Genomic DNA, 27,555 nt, shown 5'->3' with positions numbered 1-27,555 from the left:
GTGGTGTCTTTCCCGTCATGTTTCGCAGCTAGGGGCTTCCTTGGGGGATTTTTGTGACCCACTTAACGAATAATCATTGTATTCAAAAGACAGAATACGCCATAATAATATATAGCAATACAAAACAATCATATAAAGCAAAAAAAGAAAAGCAAAAAAACATAACAATCATCATTACCCTGTCCAGCCATTCCATCGTTTACCCAGCACAATCTCCCAGTGTTACTAAAACAGGGGCCATCTAAATGATGCTGAGGACAGTGCTGGGCGCAGGGTGGCCACAGAGGACACAACAAGACCAAGCTATGATACATAGCGATTTATAAATTAGATAAAAAAAATTAGTGACATACTAAAGCACTGTGACTTAGGGACATACTCACACATTAATTTGCTAGCATAGGTTTAGGGCGCCAGATTTATAAGCCAATGGTCAAATCCATCCAGAATAAGGCTGAAAAGATAAGCAATAATGTTGTATGAGTTAAGTGTTCAAAATTGTGTGATTTTCATAAAGATAGTGGCTTTAATTAGACCGCTACTAATTCAAATCCCTAGAGATAATATTACATTTTTTTTTTATAAATTAAATTATAAATAAAATAAATAAAAGTTTAGTAGGACAAAAATAAAATTATAGTTGGAAGCATTGCAGTCACATTCCATTGTCATGCGCCTGCTTTTGTTTCTGTTAAATATAATATCAATAATGTCAGTTATACCAGTTTAAATTAAAAGAAATTATAAATTGTAAATACAAAGTTATTATTATGTATATTATTTCAGAGACAACAAACACAAATATTGTACTGACTCACGCCACAGTATGTAAGCACTGAAGTTTAGGGAGGGTTTAAAATGAGTCAAAATGAGAGTGCATTATTTTACTAAAAAAACGAAAAAATTTTCATACTTACATGGTGGCAATTGTTTTTTGAAAAAAACACAAAAAAGTATCTCTCCCTGCAAACACTGTGTAGTCCACCTCAATATAGTCCAAGTGATTCTAAGGTCTGCTCCAGGTGTGTCCAACGCACAGTGTGCATGTTTGGCAGTTTTTATTAGTCAGCAGCAGCAGCTAGCTCTTACTGCAAATTCTCTGTGATCTGACTCTAACTACTTAGTCTCCTGCAACATAAACTGACAAGCAGTTGCTTAAAACTTTGACTTTTTTATGGAGGGGGCTGGCTCATAAAAAAAAATCTCCATTATTTGCCCTTTTAAGCTACCATGACCATAGTTCAGAGGCCAAGAAGTGTCGGTAATTAGTTACTTTAAATATGAACTGACACACTAGTTTGCCATTTTCTCAAACCCCAAATGATTTGGATCCTAAGTCATGTTTGACCCAAAACTGAAACTCATGCTTAGGCATTGGATGTAGTTTCAGGGCATACAGGGCACTCAGGAAGATATAGTATGGTATGTGTACACACCCAATTGTGTATGCATTTTGAAAATCTGAACCTTTATACAGGTTTAAGTAAGAAAGGGTTTACTTTAAGGTTTTGTCAGATTATTTTTGATGTAGACTACAGTACTTTGCTCATTATCATTGTGATTTAACCACTTACGGACTGCCTACCATCATTATATGGCAGCATTTTGGAATATCGTTGTTATGGCAATAGCTAGCTGCCATAACCCCAGTATCCACTTCTTCAGTGGGCAGTCCGCTTTCAGATAAAAGTGGTCTCAGTGGCAAATTCACAGCAAGATCATTTTTATCGGTGGCAGGAGAGGGTCCCCCCCTCCTGCCGTGCTTCGGTGCTCCCCACCGCTTACCAGAGCCGCCGGCAGTGGCTCTGCCGGCAATCAGATCCTGTCCCCTACTTGGCATGGAGCTAAGTGAGGGGAAGATGGCCCCCACCTGGCTCCATACCATTGCAGGACGGAAGCAACGCCAAAACGTCACTTCCGTCCATAGCTCTTAAAGGGACATTTTTTTAAATTATTTTTTCAAACAAAATTTTTTTTATTGCATTTTTATGTAAATATGAGATCTGGGGTCTTTTTGACCCCGATCTCATATTTAAGAGGCCCTGTCATGCTTTTTTTACATGGGATGTTTACATTCCTTGTAATAGGAAAAAAAGTGACATAATTTTTTTTAAAAAGAACAGTGTAAAAATGAAAAATAAAAAGTAAAATTAATTAAAAAAAATTATATTCCCGCCGAGCCTGTGTGCAGAAGCGAATGCATACATGAGTAGTGCCCGCATATGAAAATGGTGTTCATACCACACATGTGAGGTATCACCAAAATTGTTAGAGTGACAGCAATAATTTTAGCCCTAGACCTCCTCTGTAACTCAAAACATGCAACCTATAGAATTTTTTTAACCGTCGCCTATAGAGATCTTTAAGGATAAAAGTTTGTCGCCATTCCACGAGCGGGCACAATTTTGAAGTGTGACATGTTGGGTAACAATTTACTCTGTGTAACATCATCTTTCACAATATAAAAAAAATTGGGCTAACTTTACTGTTGTCTTATTTTTTAATTAAAAAAGTGTATTTTTTCCAAAAATAGTGCGTTTGTAGGACCGCTGCGCATATACAGTGTGACAGAAAGTATTGCAACAGCTGCCATTTTATTCTCTAGGGTGTTATAAAAAAATATGTATACTGTCTGGGGGTTCTAAGTATGAAAAATAGGCCCAGGCCTTAAGTGGTTAAATGACTTTGATCAATAAGTCCATTGATATCCTAATGAATTAGTTATTCAGTATCCAAGATTTAGATATAATTAAAAGTGTTTACTATATGATGATACCTTGGCTTGTTGGAGTGATACCTAGAGAATGCTTTAGAAATCTGGCTGTAGCCTGTATATCTGGTAATTAAAGTGGTTGTAAAGGCTCAAGTTTTTTTTTACCTTCATGCATTAAAGGTAAAAAAACTCCTCTGTGCTGTAGCCCCCCAGTCCCCCCCATACTTACTTCAGCCCCATCTCGATCCAGCGATGTGCATGAGAATCTCGGCTCTCTGGGGACTCTCCCTCCTCATTAGTTGCTGTCAATCATGGTTAGTGAGCCAATGAGGAGAGAGAGAGGGTGCGGGGCCAAGCTGCGACTCTGTGTGAATGGACACACAGAGCCTTGGCTCAGAAATGATCCTGCTTGGGTGCCCTCATTGCAAGCTAATTGCTGTGGGGGCAGGAGGCAGGAGGGAGGGGCCAAGAGCGCCGGCGAGGGACCCGAGAAGAGGAGGATTGGGGCTGCTCTGTGCAAAACCATTACACAGAGCAAGTGAGTATGACGTTTAAAAAAAAAACAAAAAAAAAGCAAGCCTTTAATATCATTTTAAGGCTGTGTCAGTGACTCAGTGAACTGAAGCCAAGGAATCAGCATGACAGCAAGGCAAGACTCATATGGCAGATTCTAAAAAGGTGTGTGTGTTTAAATTGACATGCATTTAGCCTACATATCTGCATGGTAGAGATCTATGCATTTAGCCTACATATCTGCATGGTAGAGATCTATGCATTTAGCCTACATATCTGCATGGCAGAAATCTATGCATTTAGCCTACATATCTGCATGGTAGAGATGTATGCATTCAGCCTACATAGCTGCATGGTACAGATATCAGTATATTGTATCATAATAGTTTTTTGCTACAAAGCTACTTGCAATGTTGATAGTTTATATTACATTTTAATACTTTTATGAAAACTAAATTATTACAGTGATTAGCCTCTATCCTATCAACTTATATGTTAAATATATTTGGGCAATCCCTTTTTATGATATGATCGAAAACTCTTCTAGCAATTAGACTGATACAGATAGCTTTGTAGTCAACCCGCCAAAACAAAATATAATTTCCTTCTATTCTTATTATGTCTTGCTTTGCTACTATTCTCATAGTCTCTGTGGATCCCCCAAATAATTGATTTCAGTAGAATGAGATGTGTAATCAATGTGCAATATACAAGAAATTATTCCATTATGTACTTCTGCTTGCACTTCATTTTGTCACTGAAAGACAACATTAATTATTTATAGCTCAACCAGTCTGTAATATATGGTCATTAATGGCCATTTCCTCAATCAAGACTACCATATCGTTTATATAACAGCTGTGTAAGGAGAAAACATACACAGCTATCATTATGAGCCTTAAGTCATTCTCCATTAGGGCACAGGACAAAGCATGATCAGTTTTAAAGATATTTGTTGTATACTTTTATTGGGTAGCAGAAGCTTGCAACTGTTATTTTCACTATAACTCATTATTCAATTCATGAGTATTCATGAAGTCAGGCTCATATTGCACAAAAAAAGTAAAATGTAAGGCTACTGTAACAAACAGATTTGCTCATTTTTTAGTCAAGTTTAGGAAAATAAAGCTAATCTCAGATAATTGGAGGGATTTACTATTACTGCTTGTAAGGACAGGAAATTAGGGAAAGATCTCCTGGACAAGGACACAAAGGATAATTAAAACCTGACAGAGGCTTTAACACTTCCTTGTGTTATCTAAAACCAACATTTTTTTTAAACTGGAATAGGACTTTAAAACCTGTAGCTGCACCTGTTCAAGAACCTCTGGCAGTGTTAGAGTATGGAGTACTAGAGTATTAGAGTATGCCAATAAAATGTCACCTTGTATTGATTTCACTATGATAAATGGAAATCAGATTAGTTGATGTGAATTACTATATGCATCATTATTACACTACCCTATTCAGTAAGCCTAATATAAATACTAAGGGGTTGATTTACTAAAGGTAAACAGACCGTGCACTTTGCAAAGTGCAGTTGCACTCTGCAAGAACAGTTGCTCCAGAACTTAGTAAATGAGCAGAAGCTCTGCTGACTTCCATCATCCAATCATGTGCAAGCAAAAAAGCTTTTTTTTTTCCCTTGCACGTGATTGTGCATTCTTTGCACAGTGAAGCTTTACTTCATTTATTAAGCTCTGGAACAAATTGCAGAGTGTAACTGCACTTTGCAAAGTGCACAGTCTACTTGTCTTTAGTAAATCAACCAAATCTGAGACCAAAATGGTGCAATTAGTCTATTTTTCATTACATGCCTGTTTTTTAGCTTAAAAAATGCCGGTCTTGATTAAGTAACAGACTCAGGCAATGTATAGGCAATACAGTTACTTACAGAAACCTCATAATCACCTTTTTTTGCTGGTGTAATTTGAAGTCTTGTTTAACCACTTGCCGACCAGCCGCCGTCATTAGGGGCAGCTCGTTCCCGCGAATCACCATAGCTGTGCGGTGGTCCCTTTATCAGCTACAGTGGGAGCGCGCGTGCACCCCCTGCACGGTGGGGGAGCAGATGCATGTGGCTGTTGGCCACAATGTCCTCAGGGCACCCGCAATCGCTCCACAGAGAGCCAGAACGGGGATCTGTCAATGTAAACAAACAGATCCCCGTTCTGACAGGGGAGTTCAGAGTGATCGTCTGTTCCTAGTGATTAGGAACAGCGATCTCTCTCTACTCCCAGTCACCCCCCCAGTTAGGAACACCTCCCAGGGAACACATTTAACCCCTTGATCGCCCCTATTGTTAACCCCTTCCCTGCCAGTGACATTTATACATTAATCAGTGCATCTTTATAGCACTGGAAAAAATATTTTACTGCTATATCTCAATGAGTCATATATCAAGGTATAAACCATATACAGTGAAAAAAAGCTGCAACTAAAATGTGAGACACACACACTACATACATCATAAGAAAAAAAAGCTGCGCTGTGTAATATTGGTGATCAAAAAATTGAAATGACTTATGAAAAATTGAATTCCATCTAAACGAATAGAAATAAAAAACTCGGGGGAGTGTCCGGATGTAGAGGGGAGCAGACGTGATCCAGAGGAGCTCCGCCGTACCCTTCTTAATCCGCAGGAATCCTGCTTCAAAAATCCGGGATTCCCCTAAAAAACAAGTCTTCATTGCTCTTAGCCACCACCAGCAGCAGACCCGAGGGTTATTGGGGAGGCCGGCCGATTGATGGAGCTGCTATAGGCCCTCGGCCGGCTCCACATCCTGGAGGCAATCCGCCATCTTGCGGCCTACGCGGCCCTCGAGATCCCCGGCCTCGTGTGACGGGATCGGCCAGGGGAGGGCCGCAACACACCATCCACTGCAGCTATCCGTCTGGGAGAAGGGGGGCGACCCGGAGGAGACGAGCGGTGACATCCACGACCCCCCGGCTGCCCCCGGCTGGCTCCATAATCCTTAAGGCCTACGAGACCTCCGCGATCCCCGGCCTCGGGTACCGCGATCGGCGGGAGAAGAGCCACTACACACCCCACAGCGGTGCCGGACAGCGGTGAGTGGCGGAGGGGACCGGGGGAGACCAGTGGGGACCTGAAAGAAGCGGATAGAGACACTGGGCTGGCTGCATATACAGGCCGCCGGCCGCCATCTTGAGGCCCACAATTACAACAGCAGCAATCCCTGCACTTAGGTGCTGCAGTCTGCAGAAGGGGAGCAGTAACCTGGCCTGGGGCTAGTACAGTGGGGACCTGTGAGGACCTGACACTACATATAGAGACGCTGGGCTGGCTGCACATACAGACCGCCGGCCGCCATCTTGAGGCCTTTAATAATAAAAGCACTAATCCCTGCACTCAGGTCCTGAACCCTTGCAGAGCGCTGCCCAACATCACAGTTTATCCCACCCAGCAGTGGAGGGCACCTGGGCATGAGAAGAGGCAGATCTGGCTCCGCGAAGTCAGGAGGGCATACCCCTAAAGCTTCCTCACAGCGGAAGTCACAGGCCCCAGCAAACTTAACCGGCTACACGAACATGGCATCTCAGACCGTCCCTGCAGATCCGGGATCGGAAGAAGACCGCTTTCAAGCTCTAATGCTGGCTATATCGGGCTGCCAGAACACCTTAACAGCCAAAATTGACACCCTGCAAATGGAATTTGGGCTTCTGCGCAGAGATATGGACAAGATGCGGGATCGCATGACTGAAGCCGAGAGACGTATCGGTGACTCGGAGGATGCCATTCACGACAACCGGGCCTCTATCCATACTCTACAAGCTAAGGTAAAGATCCTCGAATCGCGGGCTGAGGACAGTGAGAACCGAAGCCGCAGAAACAATTTGAGGCTGGTGGGCCTCCCGGAGGGAGCTGAAGGTCGGGACCCTACGGCTTTTACGGAGACTCTCCTCCGCGCCCTACTGCCACAGGCCCCATTCTCCCCGCACTTCGTGGTAGAGTGAGCACACAGAATGTCTCCTGTGCGGGGCCCACCTGGGGCCCCACCGCGTACCTTCATCTTTCGGCTGCTAAATTTCCGAGACAGAGACCTGGCTCTCCGGGAGGCCCGAAAGATTCTGGAGCTTCGCTTCGAAAACACCAAGATTATGATGTTCCCAGACTACTCTGTCGACACCCAGCGGCTCCGCAGAACATTCGACCACGTCAAGGCACAGCTACGCCTGAAAGGTCTAAAGTACAGCATGTTGTTCCCGGCTCGACTTAGAGTGATTGATGGAGAATCCTCCCGATACTTCACCTCACCAGAGGAGGCTTCCCGCTGGCTGGATACCCTACCCCAAGATCGAAGAGGTCAGGAGTAGCCTGCACAGTAATGATTGTGTAAATCTCTAATGTTGAGACCCTTTGCCTTAGAAGGAACTGTATTGGTAAAGTATGCCAGTCACCCTCACTACTTACCGAGATGACGGTTTTTGTTCTTACTACTCCTCGCACAGCTCCATTGCCGCCCCTCTCCCCCCCCCCTACCATTGATACGAGTCCACTAAATGGTGCCTGTTGAAGAGGGAGGGGTTGGAGTGGTGGATGGCCTCCTTTCTGCTTTTCCTGTTAAATACATCGTGTTTTTTTTTTCTCTTCATGGCGACTTTATCCTCAACCACCTTTATATAAGTGGACACCATGACAGCACAGATATACCATATGTGGCTGACTGAAGGGAATGGAGTCTGATGGAGGAGAGCAATATTTCCCAAGGCCTCTGTTGAAGGTTTATGGGGACCTTAAGTTACAGGTTTGACCAAAATGTGTGCCCCTGGCAGCAGCTAGGTGTTTTTCTTTTTGCTTTTTTCTTATTAAGTTTTCTGTGTTAGCTTATAAGCTATATGGATTCCTATTACGCTTCTTTTATCCTCGGGATACGAACGAAAGTCTCTGGACTGCACCGAACTCTGACCGCCCCTGTGTTGATTGGTGCCGTTCTTGGGGTTCTCTCTCTGTTTTGTAGGAGACTTTCCTAGAACCTAATGGGTTTGGTTTGGGGTTTAGGCACGCCGAGTTCCACAACGGTTGTGCGGGGTGGGAAGGGCTTGGGTTTTTGTTTTTTCTTGTTCTATAGTGTTAATTTGTACTATATGAGACAGATGAGTGACAATGTATGTTATGTGGGGGTGCTATGGATTTGGGCCTTGCCGCCGCTCTGCCCGGATCCGTGGCGGACCCATGGGTGCGGGGTGATGGGGATGGTGCCGACCTCCCAGGGTCCGGCTGACGGTAATCTAATCCTTGTATATCTATATTCTCCCATGCTATGGCCCCCCTGAGAGTCCTTTCTTGGAATGTCCGGGGACTAGCTGATAAAATAAAACGCTCCCTAGTATTTGATTACATTAAAAAATACAATCCCCACATCTGCATATTGCAGGAAACGCATCTAGTGGGGAGTAAGATAATGAGCCTCAGACGCCCCTGGGTGGGGCGACATTTCCATGCCACCCACTCTGGCTACTCACGGGGAGTCAGTATTTTGATCCATAAGTCCCTTCAATTTGAGTTGTTGGATGTTAAGCTGGACCCTGGGGGTAGGTACATACTAATTCATGCAATTATTGATACGGTTGAGATGGTACTAGTGGGCATTTACTTACCACCCCCGGCTGACATATCCCTAATCCATAACCTTATCCCCATGCTGGCTCAATATCCCACAGATAATGTCCTCCTGGCAGGGGATTTCAATATAGCGCCGGATCCGTCCCACGATAGACTCACCCCCGATCCAGCCACGAACTCTTCCTTATCCAGATGGGCAGGTGTCTTTGGGTTTAAGGACGTGTGGAGATGGAAATACCCTAATGAACGCTCATACACATGCTGCTCCCTTTCACATAATACGCTCTCCCGCATTGATCTCATCTATGCCAGCGGCAATTTTTTGCCTAAGATTAGAGAGATCAAGATCCTCCCCAGAGGAATATCGGATCATTCGCCAATGTTCTGTGTTATACAGGCGACAACACCCCCTGCTGACAGAATATGGCGTTTATCTAGATTCTGGATAAAACACCCGACTATAGAGTTTGAGATGGCCACCTTGATTAGACAATACTGGTTGTTAAATGCTGACTCAACTTCACCGGGTAATGACTGGGATGCATTTAAGGCCTATATCAGAGGATGTTATATGTCTTCTATAGCTACGGAACGTAAAAATAACCAGATTACACTTGAGGAAGCAGAGGCCAAGGCCCAGACTCTGGAATCTGACTTTGCCCTCACGGCTAACCCCATCACAGGACAGGACATGAAAGCAGCATACAGGGAGGTTCTTCTTCTTAGAGTGGCCAAAGCCAATAACAAACAGTTAGTTCAATCACAAAAAATATTTGAACAGGGGGAGAAGACGGGGAGACTGCTGGCCTGGCTTGCCAAAGAACAATCCATAACCCCCACCATAGCGAGAATTGCAGCGACTGACGGAACAATAAAGACAGACCCAGTAGACATAAACACATGCTTTATGGAATTCTACTCCAATCTGTACTCGTCAAGAGCAGAATACTCTGTAGAAGAGCTATCTGGGTTCTTAGATGACGTGGAATTCCCTACTCTGACCACGGAGGACAGACAATTACTGGATAGTCCAATCACAATAGAGGAGGTCCAATTAGCCCTGGGCTCTCTACAACCGGGTAAGACTCCTGGGGTGGATGGATTCCCTCCTGAGTTCTATCAGCAATATACTGAGGAAATGGCTCCAAGAATACACAATATGTTGGTTAAGACGCTAAGGGAGGGAACCCTCCCCCCTTCTATGGCACAAGCAATAATAGTCGTGGTGCCCAAATCAGGGAAAGACCCCCAACTGTGTTCATCCTATAGGCCCATTTCCCTGTTGAATTCTGACGCAAAAATCTTAACTAAAATTCTTGCCAGACGTCTTAATGAGGTAATATTATCATTAGTACATGAAGATCAATCAGGGTTCATGCCGGGCAAGGGCACAGACATTAACCTCCGGAGACTGTATGCTGTCTTGGCCTCGGGGATTGGAGACGTTGACCAAGCGGTAGTGGCCTCCCTGGATGCAGAAAAAGCTTTCGATTCTGTGGAATGGAAATATCTATGGGAGGTCCTCCGCAGATTTGGATTTGGTCCCGTCTTCATCTCCTGGGTTGAGGCAGTGTACAGGTCTCCTACGGCCAGGGTACGAACTGGCGCGGTCCTCTCTCCGTCTTTTCCCCTCCGTAGGGGAACAAGACAAGGATGCCCGTTATCCCCGGGGCTTTTTGCGCTGGCAATAGAGCCCATGGCTATCCTTATCAGGTCCACCCCACAAATACAGGGTATTACTATAGGCCCAATACAGGAAAAGGTGTCATTGTACGCGGAGGACACCCTGTTATATCTTACAGACGACGGACAATCACTGACACAAGCACTTCAAGTTATAGATAGGTGTGGGCGGTACTCAGGAATACGTATCAACTGGGGAAAATCAGTATTGTTCCCATTGCACTCTGGGGTTGCTCCTTTACATTTGGATGCACAACTTTGCCATGTATCACAGTTTAGATACCTTGGCGTGGAGATACATAGAGACCTTCAACAGTTTATTGGTCTTAATCTGACCCCGGTGATGGCTCGGGTGACCCACCAATTCTCGTCATGGAAAACTCTTCCCCTTAGTCCAGTGGGCCGTGTAAATTTAGTTAAGATGTCCATCCTGCCTAAATTCACCTATTTATTCAGACAAACTCCTGTACCCATACCTCTTTCCTTCTTTACCAAGTTGGACAGTTTGGTCACCTCCTTCGTATGGAATGGAAAGGCCCCTAGAATCGCAAAAACAACGTTACAACTACCGGTTGCTATGGGTGGCCTAGCACTCCCATGTTTCCTAAAATACTACTGGGCGGCAGTCCTGGTGACATTAAAATGGTGGCTCGCGGAGGAGCCCTCTAATCCAGCATCCGCTGTGGAGGCCGCGTTACTGGGTTCCTACTCGGAACTACGAAATCTCATACATAGAGGGCCCCGCTCCAGTCCCAAAATATCTGTGCCCATGAAAACGACCATTAAGGTGTGGGATACGGTGAACGCTAAACTGGGGACACAAAATGCGTGGTCCCCTGTGACACCACTTTGGGGTAACCCGCGGTTGAGTCATTTTCGGTCGATCCCAGATCCTGTCATATGGGCTAGATACGGAATAGTTACCCTTGGTGATATTGTATCACAGGGACAGCTAATAACGTTCAATGATCTGAAAAGTAGAAAAGATCTCCCAAACCGGATGTTCTTTAGATTTCTACAGCTGAGACATGCATTTCGCTCCCAGTTTCCCAACCCGATAACTTTACAGATGTCGGATTTGGAAACTGAACTTCGTGCACCTGAAGGCACTAAACTACTCTCGTTTATTTATAATAAACTTGCCCTTCTGGACACGTCTAGAATCTCGCAATTGCTAACAACCTGGCAGCATGACATACCTGACTTGACCGAAGATGACTGGGAGGAGGGGGTGCAACAGTACCTAACACTGACCATCTCCTCTAAAGATAGATTTAGTCAATTAAAATTCCTACACCGGGCCTACTACTCCCCATCGCGGCTTGCAAAAATTTATACAGATAGAACAGCCACCTGTCCCAGATGTGGCTCTGACGATGCAGATTTTTATCATACTGTATGGTCATGTCCACGGATAGTGGTTTTTTGGAAGTTAGTCCTGGACGATATCAACTCGGTGGGCAGAATTAGGGTCCCCTACAGTCCTCTTCCCCTCCTGCTAGGCATGTGTGGCTCTCTGGAGGCCCCCAGAAGGAAAAAACTATTTGTTTTCTACACTGCGATGTATGCCAGAAAGGCGATTCTCCTTAACTGGAATCAGCCCCAACCACCTACTAAACAACTATGGCTCTCTCTCATCAATGCAGCCCTGCCCCTATATAAATTAACATATATGGGAAGGAACTGCCCAAAAAAGTTTGATACAGTATGGGCAGACTGGGTGGAGGCCAAACACCTGACTATTCCATATTAGCTATCCAATTATCCCTGACTTAGGTAATTCTGCCCCAGACAAGGCTTCCCTGATACACGATTAAAGTATATCTAAGCTTGGAGGACCCCTGCTGGGCCTCCCTGCCCGGGCCTTCCCCCCCCCAACCCCCCCCCTACCCTCCCTCCCCCCTCACATGGACTTCTACAATGACTTGGATTAGAAGTGTTATAACTCTACTTTGACCCTTAGCTATGCGGTAGTACTGTAATTTCTGCACTGTACCTACTGTCTTAATTTGATATGGACAATCATTGTACAATATCTGTCTCGAGCTAATGTAACTTGATCTGTGTTTAGTTTGTTTGTGATAAATAAATAAACTTTATGTTAAAAAAGAAATAAAAAACTCCATACAATATGCTATCACATGAACATTTAAATGCAATCACCAGTGATATGTGCAAAGAGTAATGAAAAATAAAATATAAAGCAAGATAAATTAACAACAGAGTCAAGTCCACTCCGATGGGCTATTAAAAAGAAGCCCACTAGTAGAATGATCTTCCAAATGATGATTTTGCAATCCTCAAGATAGTGATAACGTGCAATTACAACACCATGGAAGATATGATGGGGTGCAACAGAGAGGTACCTCCACCCACAAAAATACTGCAGCTTAGCAGCTCATTAGATCTCTTATTTAAGGAGATCATGCGTGCCTGTGGCTCTTAACCCCAGCCTCGGGTCTTTCAAACATAGATGGCTCCTCAGACTCTCCGCACGGGGTTTGCTCTGTATGGCAGATGTGTACTGCTGTAGGATGAAAAACCTGAACTCAACTGACATTAATGTGTCCTTATCTGGCACAAGGCCATTCACATAACTTCTGTAATAGGAACACTCAGGGCTCAAATTGCATGTGGCTGTTGGCTGCAATGTCCTCCGGCCTACCCGCGATCGCTCCACAGAGAGCCTCCCAAAAGACTCCACTGCCTTCCACAATTTTAGGATAAGCGCTTTTTTAACACAGAGAATGTAAGTGTTTTACTTTTAAATAAATTCATTTTTACAAAACATTATTATACTATGCTGCCCTTTTTTCATCCTTGATGGGCCACCACGAGATCAAGTTACTTGTAGAATAGTTTTGCCTAGAGTCCTAGACACAACCTGGATTCCATATCGTTTTGCTGGGAGACCCCACTTCATTGTCTGTTGGCAATACAAGCATTACTGACTCATGGGACATATGTTTTTATTAGTCCAACGGTTCCGGTAAGCCTGCATTGCTTCTACGCGGGGGATCCATTATATTTGTGTCACTTTTCAACCAACTATTCACGTGGTGTACAACACTACCATCTTTATGGGACTTTCACCTTCTTCTAGAATCTTTTTTATGTAATAGATGCCTATTAGAGTATTTCATATCATTATTTGCGATATATGCAGTTATGTGCGTTTGTTTGGTGTATACATTATTCTCAATTTAAAAATCTTTGTATTCTAACTAGCGCTACACTATCTATGCACCTCGACATTTATACATTAATCAGTGCATCTTTATAGATGGTCAGTGGTCCCAAAAAAATGTCAACAGTGTCCGATCAGTCCGCCGCAATGTCGCAGTCCCACCAAAAATCGCTGATCACCGCTATTACTAGTAATAAAAAATAATAAAAATGCCATAAATCTATCCCCTTTTTTGTAGACGCTATAACTTTTGCGCAAACCAATCAATATACGCTTATTGCGATTTTCTTTTCCAAAAATATGTAGAAGAATACATATTGGCCCAAACTGATGAAGAAATTTTTTTTATTTTTTTACATTTTTTTTAGTTTTTTTATATCAAAAAGCAAAAAATATTGTTTTTTTTTTTTTTTTTCAAAATTGTCAGTCTTTTTTTGTTTATAGTGCAAAAAATAAAAACCGCAGAGGTGATCAAATACCACCAAAAGAAAGCTCCATTTGTGGAAAAAAAAATACATTGATTTTGTTTGGGTACAGCATTGCGCGACCACGCAATAATCAGTTAAAGCAACGCAGTGCCATATAGCAAAAATGGCCTGGTCATTAAGGGGGCAAATCTTCCGGTCCTTAATGAATCAAAAACTATGCACCCTAAACTCATTGCTACTCTGTTCCACTAACCTAATTTCACAATTTTGGGAAATGTGACTCTGTTGTTTTTCTTTTAAAAAAAAGTAGAATTCAAGAAAGGTTCCCTGCAATATATTCCTCTGAATCTTTGGTGGGAGACCAGTTCAAATTCAGCTGTCTTCAAGGGCTACATCCTATAACAGAAACATCTCATCTGACATACTTTTAGGTGCCTTTTCCTCTACTGTACTTAATGGCTCCTCTCATCAGCTTCTACATCACTACTGTGTTCTGTAGTGATAAAGAGCCAGTAAATAGATTCATACCATGTGAAAAGTGGCTCAGACATCCAACACTCCTGAAAGTGTCAAATACTGGAAACTTTACCTGGAGCCTGTAGCACTTGCAGACAACAAAGTTTGGACTTGCTTTCTGTTAGGGTTTCTTTTGCAAGACACTGTTATTACATTTTGTTTGAAGTAGAAGTATGGCAAAAGCTATTTGGGTGGGTCACAGGAGTGCACTTCATTCTGTGCTCCTGTGACCCAGATTCAGCCAACAGTGGGCTAAAGTCTGCTATCAGCTAAAATCACAGAGCTGGTTTAGCCTCTGCGGGGATCCCCATAATATTGTCGGGACTCATCCAGATGCCTGACCGTCACCTGGCTCAGCCTCTGAGCATGCTGGAGCCAGCCTCTCCCACCCCTTCCACAGCCCAGCACTCCAGTGAGCGCTGGAGGGGCAGTCACCACTCTATGCTCAGAGCGAACCTGGGAACTGAGCGATCAGCCACCTTCTCAGTGTAGAGGTGGCAGGTGGCAGGTGACAGATGCTGCAGTCAGCTAGGTAAGTATATATGTTTGTTCATTTCTTTTCCTACATTTCTCTTTTAAATAAGAGGGTTGTTTTAAGGAATTTAGATAACAGAAAATACAAACTATACAACGTTTGGCACAAAATGCATTCACTACATGTTTTCAATGATTTTGGCCTCATTTGAACTTATATGGTCAAATCAGATAGACAAGAACAACCCCACCAAACAGCAGTTAATTATATTTTATCATGTAACAGACAAATATGACAATAGCAGGGCTATCAAGTTTTGTTATGATTTACAGTAGAAAGTAGAATATTGCCTTAGGGAGAATTCTGATATACTTGTGCAGACACTTGTAATTCTCTTGTTTATGTAAAAATATCAAAGTTTTGCATTGGTACATGTACTTTAATGCCGCGTACACACGGTCGGACTTTTCGTCTACAAAAGTCCGACAGCCTGTCCGACAGACTTCCGACGTACCTTCGGCGGACTTGCGGCAGACTTTCTTACGAACGGACTTGCCTACACACGACCACACAAAAGTCCGACGGATTCGTACGTGATGACGTACACCGGACTAAAATAAGGAAGTTCATAGCCAGTAGCCAATAGCTGCCCTAGCATGGGTTTTTGTCCGTCGGACTAGCACACAGACGAGCGGATTTCGGGGTCCGTCGTACTTACGACGTAAAGATTTGAAGCATGTTTCAAATCTAAAGTCCGTCGGATTTGAGGCTAAAAAAGTCCGTTGAAAGTCCGGAGAAGCCCACACACGATCGGATTACCAGCCAGCTTTAGTCCGTCAGCGTCCGTTGGACTTTTGTAGACGAAAAGTCCGACCGTGTGTACGCGGCATAAGAATAGAATTTTTATGTATTTGTATGTCGTATGCTTTACACCTTGCATTTATAGTTCAAGATACTGTAAAAACTCCTCAACTGGGTGATACTATTAAAAATATTATGATATGTTTTTCATTGTACCCTTCTTCTCTCCTCTTGCTAACATATATTTACACCTACCAAAATCAGATCTTTCTTTATTTTTCAGCCATTGCTAGCAGCACAACAGTTGGCATCTGCTGTAGCGGGAGTAATGCCGGGAGGTGCGCCGGGCCTCAACCAACCCATCCTCATCCCATTTAACATGGCCGGGCAGCTTGGGGGGCAACAAGGACTGGTCCTGACATTGCCTACAGCAAACCTTACAAATATTCAAGGTCTGGTGGCAGCTGCAGCTGCTGGAGGGATAATGACGCTGCCATTGCAAAATCTACAAGGTAAGTTTTCTCATTTATATAAAAATACAGAATTTCTTTAATTACACTTTAAAGATATTTACATTATTTTTTTATAGCAATAGTGTGATCTGTTGTTGTTGAGATTCTAACAATGGCATAAATATTTAGAAGTTTATGAATCAACTGTTTATTAAAATCAAACCTATACCATCATTGTGTTGGCAAGCACGGTATGATTCCCATTTAGCCCGTAACTTACAGTAAGTGAGAGCTACATTGAAGTGTTTTTAGTAGTTCAGTTATGCTAATAAAATGCTAGATATTAATTACTAGTAGCCATTGATGGAAAATTTGGATCCATGTAGGTTAAGCTACACAAGTAGCATATAGTAACAATCCCACATGATTGCAGAATGCTCCCATCATGTGCAAACAATTGCTAGAAATTGCTACTGCATGGTGCTAGCCTAGCTTTTTCCATAAGGAGCCGCTTATTACCTGTTTAATTGTTGCTACCCCTAGTGATTAATCGCTGGTGATTTTAATAGCACAAGCTACGCAAAAAAAACACTGTTTAGCTCCAGCCTTATATTTCAGTTATGAATGGCCATGTCACCTGCTGGCTATTACTATCTCACTGAAACGTCAAAGGTAAGATCTGCTTCTGTTGCAGCCATTTTGAATAAAAAAATCAATAATGTAATATATATTGATGTTGATCTATCTTTAAAATGTATATAAATCAGTAGGGCATAGGCCAAATCATATTATTATGTTTAGTTAAAGTGACAGTAAAGTCACTTTTTAAAATTAAAATAATACACAGACTTATACTTACCTGCTCCGTGCAATGGTAGTGCACAGAGTGGCCACTTACCTCCTCTTCTGTGGTCCTCTGCTACTTTGTTCTCTCCTCCTCTTCTGTATGTACCCTCATAGCAAGCCCCTTCTTATGGATGTACACATGCAGGCTTGCTCCCAAACTGGGCTGTGTGTATCCATAGATGCACACAGTGCAGTTTGGCCCTGCCCCCTGCTCCCACCTCACATAATTGAATTGACAGAAGCAGGAACCAATGGCTCCCTCTGCTCTTAGCAAAGCCTGTAAGACCAGAAAGAGGGGAGAGAAGACTTGCAGCTGGGCACAGCTCTAGATCGATAAAGAACTCAGGTAGCTGTTAAGGAGGGGGTAACAGGCAGTGCAATTTTTTTACCTTAATGCAGGGAATGCATTAAAGTAAAAAAATGCTGTTCCACGCTCCCATTCTGGGCATCCTATGTATCATTATTTCTGGCTACCAATTCGTACTGTAGAGAATGTGTTGCTTTCAATCAAAACCTAGATATATCCAGAAATCCTTTTTTTCCTTTGAATGGGGTTATTTTAATATTGCTCTAAATCTGTGGTGAGATAAGAGGATTAAAAAGGGTACGTATAAACTAGCCACCAGTATCTAAGGGATATAAAAAGTACCTTGATGATTAATTTTGATATAGTGTCATTTTGGGGTTGATTTGCCATTTAATCCTACTGTGTCCTGGTCAGTGTCTTACAATAATTGTATGCAGTGTAGTCCTTCATGCAGCTTCTTAAAACGGACGAAGTTTGGTAAACCTCAAAAAGCTAAACCTCAAGTTACATCAGACCAGCTTTTCTGAGCAGAAATGTTGCTAGAGTGTAAAATGGTAAGATGTGAGTAGTATGATCAATACATCCAACAGTGTAATTTGTACAATTTTATTCACATGTATTATTTTTCATTAGTAGATTAAAGTATATGTAAACCCCAACAATTAACTTCACAATTTGCTATCTTTTGGCCTATTAAATATAACAATTAAATATTTTTTAATTGCATGATAAGTGCAAAGAATACCTATTGATCCTGCCAGAAATCCAGTGCTATGCTGTGTATTCTATTTTAGTTATCTCAAGCAGTTTTATCAGCCCTGCTCAGTTCATTTCTGGGAACAACAGAATCACCCCTCTCCCAACACACACACACACACTTCAAGTATGGCAAAAGAACGTTGGAGAGATGTTCTGTAGTCTTCACTGTCCTCAGGTGACAATTCTGCTCATTTATAGATACAGTACAGAGAATGAGAGTTGTCACCCAAGAAAAGGAAAGGTGTTTCAGGATCACCAGATGAAAATAAAGGAAAAAAGACTAATAAAGAAAACTAATGCAGCCACCAATAAAAACTAGTAGACTGCATTACAGTATATCACATTTCTGTTCTTGGGGTTAGTTACATTATAATGTATACATTATATAATACTATTGCCCCTCATGGCAGTGTTGAAAGTAAGTTTTACAAATAAGAATGTTTTAATATAAGTGTTACAGTGTGTCTTTAACTGCTTGCCACCCACTTACAGTACATTTACTGTGGATGGGTGGCACAGCTGGTCTAACACATGTACACTAGCACGCACCCTGGAGCATACACTGGAGTGATACTGTGACCGCTGTGTCTGGTGGATACAGAGGACCATGGCACTTGGCACCTGGCCATTGTGTGCAGATGGGGTGTCATGTGATCACTATAATTGTCATAGCGATCACGTGATAACAATGTCAACAAAACAGTCATCAATGGCTTCCATTCATGATTGTATTGTAATGCTGTGATTGGCTCACAGCTATCACATGGTACGGGGGCCAATAACAGCACCCTGCACCATGTGATTAGCTGTAGCCAATAACAGCATGTCAACAGTAAGCAAGCTGTCATGTAATGGAAAGCCATACATGAGAGGTAACTATTCTCTATGATGATCAGGTACTTATGACCATCACTGTTAAAAGTAGTGTTGAGCGAATGGTTCAGCCTGAGCATGAGTTCGGGCTGAACATTGGCTGTTTGCCCCATTCAGGGAACACCCAAATTTGCAGGGTGTTCAGCTTTGCCCAATCAGGGTGCAGTAAAAGCTGGTTGTTAAGGAGTGGGGCCGGGAAGCTGGCCATAGCGCCCTTAACAACTGATGAGTTATCAGCTGTCAATGTGTTTCCCCGCTGACAGCTGAATAAAAAAGAAAACATTTGCCATTATGAATAGTAAAAAAAAGGCATGGGAGTCCACTCCAATCCATACCGGACCTTTTGGGTCCATTATGGATTTTAAGGGGAACCCCATGCCAAAATAAAAAAAAACAACAGCGTGGCGTCCCCCCAACATCCATACCAGACCTAAATCCGAGCATGCAGCCTGGCAGGCCAGGAAAGGGGGGAGAGAAAGTGCCCCATCCTCCTGAACCATACCCATCCACATGCCCACAACATGGGGGAACAATGGGTGCTTGGTTGATTGGGACAAAGGTCTCTTTCCCACAACCCTGGGCTTTGGTTGTGGGGGTCTGCTGGCAGGTTGCTTATCAGAATCTGGAAGCCCCCTTTGACAAGGGGGCCCCTCCATGTGAATGAGTACGCGGTAAACACTACCCCTACCCATTCACCAAAAAGTGTCAAAATGTAATAAAAACACAGAGACAGTTTTTAACAATTCCTTTATTAAAAAATAAAAAAAATCTGTGTCCCACGATGTAATTTCATTGTCAATCACGACACTGCCGCACCGCTGACCCGAAAAAGAAAAAAAAAACGCTCTGCCTAACAACATCATCTGGTGGCACTGCCCTCCTTGTGACGTCACCAACCAGTGCATGCTGGGTCGGTGACGCCCTTACCTATATAAGAACTGTTGAACAACAAGTCAGCCATTCCGCGGTTTGCCTCCATGGCGGGTAGAACGCTGAGGGCATTTGACGATGGATTTGCATTGGGGATACTGTTTTTTTATTTTTTAATAAAGGAATTGTCAAAAACTGTCTTTGTGTTTTATTACTTTTTGACACTTTTTTGGTGAATGGATAGGGGGTACTATGTACCCCCTACTCATTCACATGGGGGGTGGGATTTGGGGCCCCCTTGTTAAAGGGGCTTCCAGATTCCAATAAACCCCCTGCCCGCAGACCCCCACAACCGTAGCCCAGGGTTGTGGGGAAGAGACCTTTGTCCCTATTAACATCCCCCATATATGGTATGGTTCAAGAGGGGGGCGCTCGCTCGTTCCCCCTCCCCTTTTCCCTCCCCTTTCCTGACTTGCCATGCTGCGTGCTCAGATAAGGGTCTGTTATGGATTTGTGGGGACCCCATGCCGTTTTTCAAAAAAAAAATTGCCGTGGGGTTCACCTTAAAATTCATAGACCTGAAATTTGCGAGTTAACTTGAATGTGATTTGACTAGTTTTTTTTCTTTAGAAATTAAATTTTTGCTGCAGCATGTTCTATACATGCTTCAGATGCTCCACTTTACAGGCAGGCTTATGCCCCCCCCCCGGCAATATATTTAAATTTTTTTTTATTGTTACACTTTAAGCATCATTAAAGTCACTGCTTCTGAGAAAAACAATAGTTGTTTGCATTGATACATGTCCCCCAGGGCAGTACCCAGTAGCATATAAGCCTTCAAAATGGGCACTTTCGATTTCCCATGTTTCCCACTTCACTGGAGTTCACTTATCGGGGCAGAATTTTTCCAAAAAAGTGACAAAAAAATTATAACTTGCTATGCCTCTTACTAAATATCTTGGACTGTCTACTTTCCAAAAATGAATCTTTTGGGGGGGGGGGGGGGGGTATTTGTACTGTCCTGGCATTTTAGGGCTTCAAGAAATGAGATCATCAGGCCATCAACACATCAGGATTCATAAATTTTCAAATATACAGTATATATCATAGTTTGTATACTCTATAACTTTTATACAGACTAAATAATATACCCTGATTTGGGATGTTTTACATCTTGGCCTACATTTATGAAGAAACAAAAAACTGTTTCTGATCACTCAGATATGGGTTTTAAACTATGCACAGTAGGGGATTATTTTTGCTAAACTATTAAACACAGCATTAACTACTAATATTTTTAAGAGTTTTCTATGTTTAAGCCTAGGTTCACATATGTGTGATCTGAGACATTGCATGTGATTGGCACCCGCACCACAGGTGCAGATCACATGCGATGTCTGTGCAGTGCGAGTTCAGCCATACAGTTGTATGGCTGAACTCGCATTAGATTTGCAGGAAAATAGTGCAGGGACTTTTTTCCCTGCACTAGAATCAGATCACATGGGTGTTCTCACCCACACGATCTGATTCATGTGCGAGTTCACGGGTTCGCACTGCGATCTGTAAACAGATCTGGGGGTGTCATTTACATTGTATTGACACATGTAGCAGTTCGCAGAGGGAAGTGTGAACTGGCTGTGCGAGAGATGTGATGTGGGAACCGGCACTGTAATCTCTCTGGTTCCCGCATCGCACATATGTGAACCTGGGCTTAAGAAACATATACTGGCAGCTAACTTCTCTTTAAAGCAAATTTGACAGTCTCCTCTCCAGCAGAAACACACATGAACTATTCTTCAGCCAGTGACTAAATAACTTTTTTTCACTTTGCACTCAAGGTACAGTATGATAAGTTTAGTTAACGAGTTCATTCATATCATATTTTCCACTGTGCAGCTTGAATATGAGCATTATTTTATCAGTTAGTTACCCATTTATGAGTACCCGTATATTGACTTATCTTACAGCAGCCTACTATAACACAGAGCACTGCGCCCCAAGCCCACCCAGTTGTGTGGCAATAGCGAATTAATATTTGCTATTGCCTTCCTGCTTCTCCTCCTGGCCAATCAGGAAGAGGGTCGATTGACCGAGAGGAGAAGCGACCAGAAGCATGGGGAGAGCCAACGAGGAGGAGATGCAGGAGGAAGCCGCCGAAGCAGCCTGCAACCTAGATGGGGTAAGTGAGGGGCTAGTGGGCAGATGGGCGAGCGACTGGGGGGGCTGTTCACCGACCGAACGACAGGGGGGTAGGTGAGGGTTTAATCAACTGACCAAACGGGGGGGAGCAGGTGGTTTGTTTGCCCCCCCACAGTAAGAGTCCCTGCCTTTGCACTGACCTCTCTAATTAATTTCAACCAATAAGGCTTAATTGTAGAGAATGGGGGAAGGCCAAGCATAGGGTTCTTGCACACTGAATCACATGCATATTAAAACATGTGGATGTCTCTTAAGTGTTAATATGTCAACTGTATAATGATCTATTTCACAACAACAATAAACAAATGGTGCTCTAAACCACAAATACATGTTTAAAAACATTTCTATACCAAATCATACTCTCCTTATCCAACCAGATATGCAAAATTCCAAACCTTTATTATGTGTAGTTTAGGGGTTAGCACTTTCGCCTTGCATCACTGGGGTCCTCGGATCAAATTCTGGCAAGAACCCTATCTGCATGGAGTTGATATGTTTTGTGTGCTTGTGTTTCCACTGGCTATTCTGGTTTCCTCCCACACACCAAAGACATGCTGGTATGTAAATTTGCTGTTGTCCAAATTGGCCCTAGTGTGTGCATATACACTCACCTGGCCACTTTGTTCAATTGCTTGGTAACACAAATTGATAATCAGCATATCACATGGCAGCAATTGCATGTATTTAGGCATCTAGACGTGGTAAATATGACTTGCTGAAGTTCAAACCAAGTATCGAAACAGGGAAAAAAAAGGAGATTTACCGGTAAATGATTTTAAATATAGTATGGTTGTTGGTACCAAACAGGCTGATCTGAGTATTTTAAAAACTGCTGATCTACTGGGATTTTCACACACAACCATCTCTAGGGTTTACAGAGAATGGTCCGAAAAAGAGACAATATTCAGTGAGCGGCAGTTGTGTGGACCAAAATGCCTTGTTGATGTCAGAGGTCAGAGGAAAATGGGCTGACTGGTTTGAGATGATAGAAATGCAACAGTAACTCAAATAACCACTCGCTACAACCAAGGTAAGCAGAATTCTATCTCTGAATGCACAAAACATCAAACCTTGAAGAAGATGGGCTTCAGCAGCAGAAGACCACACCGGGTGCCGCTCCTGTCAGCTAAGATACTGCTAGAAAACTGAGGCTACAATTTGCACGGGTTCACCAAAATTGGACAATAGAATATTGGAAAAACATTGCATGGTCTGATGAGTTTTGATTTCAACTGTGACATTCACATGGTAGGGTCAGAATTTGGTGTAAACAACATGAAAGCATAGATCCATCCTGCCTGGTATCAACAGTTCAGTGGTGGTGTAATAGTGTGGAGGGATATTTTATTGGCACACTAAATGCCATGGCCTACCTGAGTATTGTTACTGACCATGTCCATCCCTTTATGACTACAATGTACCCACCTTCTGATGGCTACTTCCAGCACAATAATGCACCATGTCACAAAGCTCAAATCCACTCAAACTGGTTTCTTGAACATGACAATCAGTTCACTGTACTCCAATGGCCTCCACAGGCACAAAAATCACAATCCAATTGAGCACCATTGGGATGTGGTGGAACTGGAGATTTGCATTATGCATGTGCAGCTGAAAAATCTGCAACAACTGCATGATGCTATCATGTCAAAATGAACCAAAATCTCTGAGGACTGTTTCCAGCACCTTGTTGAATCTATGTCATGAAGAATTAAGGCAGTTCTGAAGGCAAAAGTAGCTCCAACTGGGTACTAGCAAGGTGTACCTAATAAAGTGGCCGGTGAGTGTATGTGAGATATGGCCTTAGATTGACAACACTATATATAGATATATATACACAGTTGTGCTCATAAGTTTACCCTAGTAGAATTTATGATTTCTTGGCCATTTTTCAGAGAATATGAATGATAACACAACTTTTCTTTCACTCATGGTTAGTGTTTGGCTGAAGCCATTGATTATCAATCAACTGTGTTTACTCTTTTTAAATCATAATCACAACAAAAACTACCCAAATGACCCTGATCAATAGTTTACATACCCCAGTTCTTAATAACGTGTATTGCCCCCTTTAACATCAATGACAGCTTGAAGTCTTTTGTGGTATTTTTGGATGAGGCTCTTTATCTTCTCAGATGGTAAAGCTGCCCATTCCTCTTGGCAAAAAGCCTCCAGTTCCTGTAAATTCTTGGGCTGTCTTGCATGAACTGCACTTTTGAGATCTCCCCAGAGTGGCTCAAAGATATTGAGGTCAGGAGACTGAGATGGCCACTCCAGAACCTTCACTTTATTCTGCTGTAGCCAATGAAAGGTCAACTTGGCCTTGTATTATGGATCATTGTCATGTTGGAATGTCCAAGTACATCCCATGCGCAGCTTCCTGACTGATGAATGCAAATGTTCCTCCAGTTTCAGGACAGGAGTTCAGGAGTTCAACTACCTTTTACCGCAGATCATTTGACAATTCTTTTGCGTTCCCCATGACTCAGAATCCAGAAACGTCAGTGCAGCACTGGATGAAAGATGCAAGGGTCTGTTAGGAGTCCAGAAACGCATTGACCTTTTATATACACACACTAATTACAAGCAGATCACAGGGGGGGGGTTACCTTTAATAGCCATTCAAATCCCGTTGTGTCAAATTGTGTGCATGTTCATCAGGCCAAAATCACCAAGGTATGTAAACTTTTGATCAGGGTAATTTGGGTAGTTTCTGATGTGATTATGATTTAAAAAGAGTAAACACAGTTGATTGATAATAAATAGCTTCAGCTAAACACTAACCATGAGTGAAAGAAATGATTTTGTGTTATCATTCATATTCTCTGAAAAATAGCCAAGAAATCATAAATTCTGCCAGGGTATGTAAACTCATGAGCACAAATATATATATCTATAGATATATCTATAGATATCTATATCTATAGATATATATCTATAGATATAGATATCTATAGATATATCTATAGATATCTATATCTATATCTATATATATCTATATATAGATAGATATATATAGATATATATATATATATAGATATAGATATATATATATACTGTATATATATGCTGTATATCTATATATATATATATATATATCTATATATATCTATCTATCTATATATATATATATCTATATATATCTATCTATCTATATATAGATATATATAGATATATATATATATATATAATCTGTAATAAATACATTTGTCTGCCAAATTCAGCAATTTTATCTAATTGAGAAAAGAGGCCAACCGTATGCTAATTGGGTCAAACTCTGGAATCATGAATAGACAATATATTATTAGATATCCACACCAAAATCAATTACAGCAAGATGATTGTGGTGGGGATGAATGAATGTCTAGGCTAATATATGAACAGGCCTGAACCTGGTATCCACATTTTATTTTACAGAGAGGGACATTTTACATTCAAAACCATAAAATTAAAAGTAAAAATATTCTTGAAAAAAAGTTACTTTATTATTTATTTTTTTCTTATTATTGTCCCCTGGGTACCACCTGTTGATATAGTAGCAGCTTATGCAGCACCTTGTGGCTATTTTAAAGATTAATGTCAACAGACCTTTCTTATCATACTTGTAAATGGTTTTCACTTTAATGTTTAAAATAATGTCTCTCTCATACCATTAACTTGCTGCAAGAAACCTGTCAGTCATAAATCATAAATGAAAAGGGGCAAGCTAATGCACAAATTTTACTTGTTTAAAATTTGAGAGTGCATGTAAAGTAGGGAAGCAAAGATTAAAATAATGCAGAAACAGCACCGAGTAAAAGCAAATTTAACAAAGTGAAAGAAGAGGCTTTTTAGACGAGGTAGATGATAAAATCTTAATGAAGAAACAGGCATTATAAAAATGCGTCCAGCTGCATGTTTTTGCTTATGTGTATATATAGCATTATAAATAAACATTAAGTAATGGAACACAGTACGTCATGAATTCATTTTGCTTACCAGTTTTCAGTTCTTTGTTGAAAGCACATAATCACTATGGGCCTGCTCTACTGTTTAACCTTTTGTGGGCTAGTTTTGTTTACTTCAATTTCATGTTTTTCCAATGTTTTTTAAATTTTTGTGTTTGTTTTTTATTTATTTTTTAATAATAATTCTAAATATTAGAATGCGTTATCTATCACTAATAGTTGAGCTTAAAAAAGTGACTATAACATTTTGAGATTTTCTCCTATTTTTTTAAGTACAAATTCAGGTTCAATAAAAAGCAAGCAAGCTCCAAACGTATATGGCCAGACACAGTCTTGCACTCTACCTTCACGGACAGTGTTTACCCTAATTCTTCCATTGTGTCTGTGCTGTATTGTGCATGGTCAATAACATTGCTCACTACACTGTATCTATGGAGGAGTAAAGCCAGTCTCCTGATTTAGACTACAGAACCCTCTACATCTCCTCATGTTAATTACATGAAGGGGGGGGTGTTCTGTAGTCAATTGAACATAGCTTGCTGCAGAGGATGTTACAAAGGCACAAGTTTTTTTCACAGGATCAACAGGTATTTTCCTGTACATGCAGAAAATGTACTTAGCTTGAAAAGAGCAGCTGCATGTGATTTTCTGGTCTCAGTTCCAGCTGCTGGAACTGAGACCAGAAATTTAGCGACAGCTATGCTCCCAGCGTTCAATAAAATTGTAAACTGTAAATTCAAGAGACAAGTCAATGAGGTGGCATGGACCTCACTAGACTGAAAGAATAGTAATCCTGCAAATTTTGAAAGTGTCTGAATTAACGGAGTTCAACTTTAACTGTGTCCTATGAAGCAGCACATCTGCTCTTTGCACAGGTCCCTGAGAACAGGGGCCTGATATTTATATAATTATTATGACTGTATCCTATTCATATGCAATAAACCCAGTTCAGCAGAGCAGGTACACAACTGGTGCATTGCCTATAGGATTTAATGAGGCCTAAAGGATGCGTTGAAAAAAAACTGTCCTTTATGCTTTAATTGAAGCATAAAGCAAACAGGTTCTAAATGCCGGTCAACTGGTAGTCTTCAGTAAACCCATTAATAGAAAACTGTTGTAATACCATTATTGACTGACTAATTAATATAAGCTTTATATACTTTATATACAATATATCAATGTATTACATGTACTATTTTATTGCTTACCTATTATATAGGTATATATAGTATTATAAAGAACAATACCAGACTATATTATATATATATATATATATATATATATATATATATATATATATAGTATTTATTCACAATTTATACTATATGTGGTATTATGCCCCGTACACATGGTCGGACATTAAACAGACATTCCGACAACAAAATCCATGGATTTTTTCCGA

General features: G+C 41.7%; 1 protein-coding gene across 1 annotated transcript in view; it reads left to right on the top strand.

Moving 5' to 3' along the window:
- POU6F2 (POU class 6 homeobox 2) overlaps window positions 1-27,555 on the top strand; it is a 760,637-nt gene that overhangs the window by 301,216 nt on the left and 431,866 nt on the right. The window contains exon 3 of the mRNA XM_073630485.1: window positions 16,184-16,412. Coding sequence (XP_073486586.1) covers window positions 16,184-16,412 — 229 coding nt within the window. The remainder of the gene's footprint in view (window positions 1-16,183; window positions 16,413-27,555) is intronic.

Source organism: Aquarana catesbeiana, linkage group LG05 (genome assembly GCF_042186555.1).
Source record: "Aquarana catesbeiana isolate 2022-GZ linkage group LG05, ASM4218655v1, whole genome shotgun sequence".
NCBI classification, from domain to species: domain Eukaryota; kingdom Metazoa; phylum Chordata; class Amphibia; order Anura; family Ranidae; genus Aquarana; species Aquarana catesbeiana.
The sequence above is the reverse complement of the archived record's forward strand: the minus strand, read 5'-3'. Positions and strand labels throughout refer to the sequence as shown.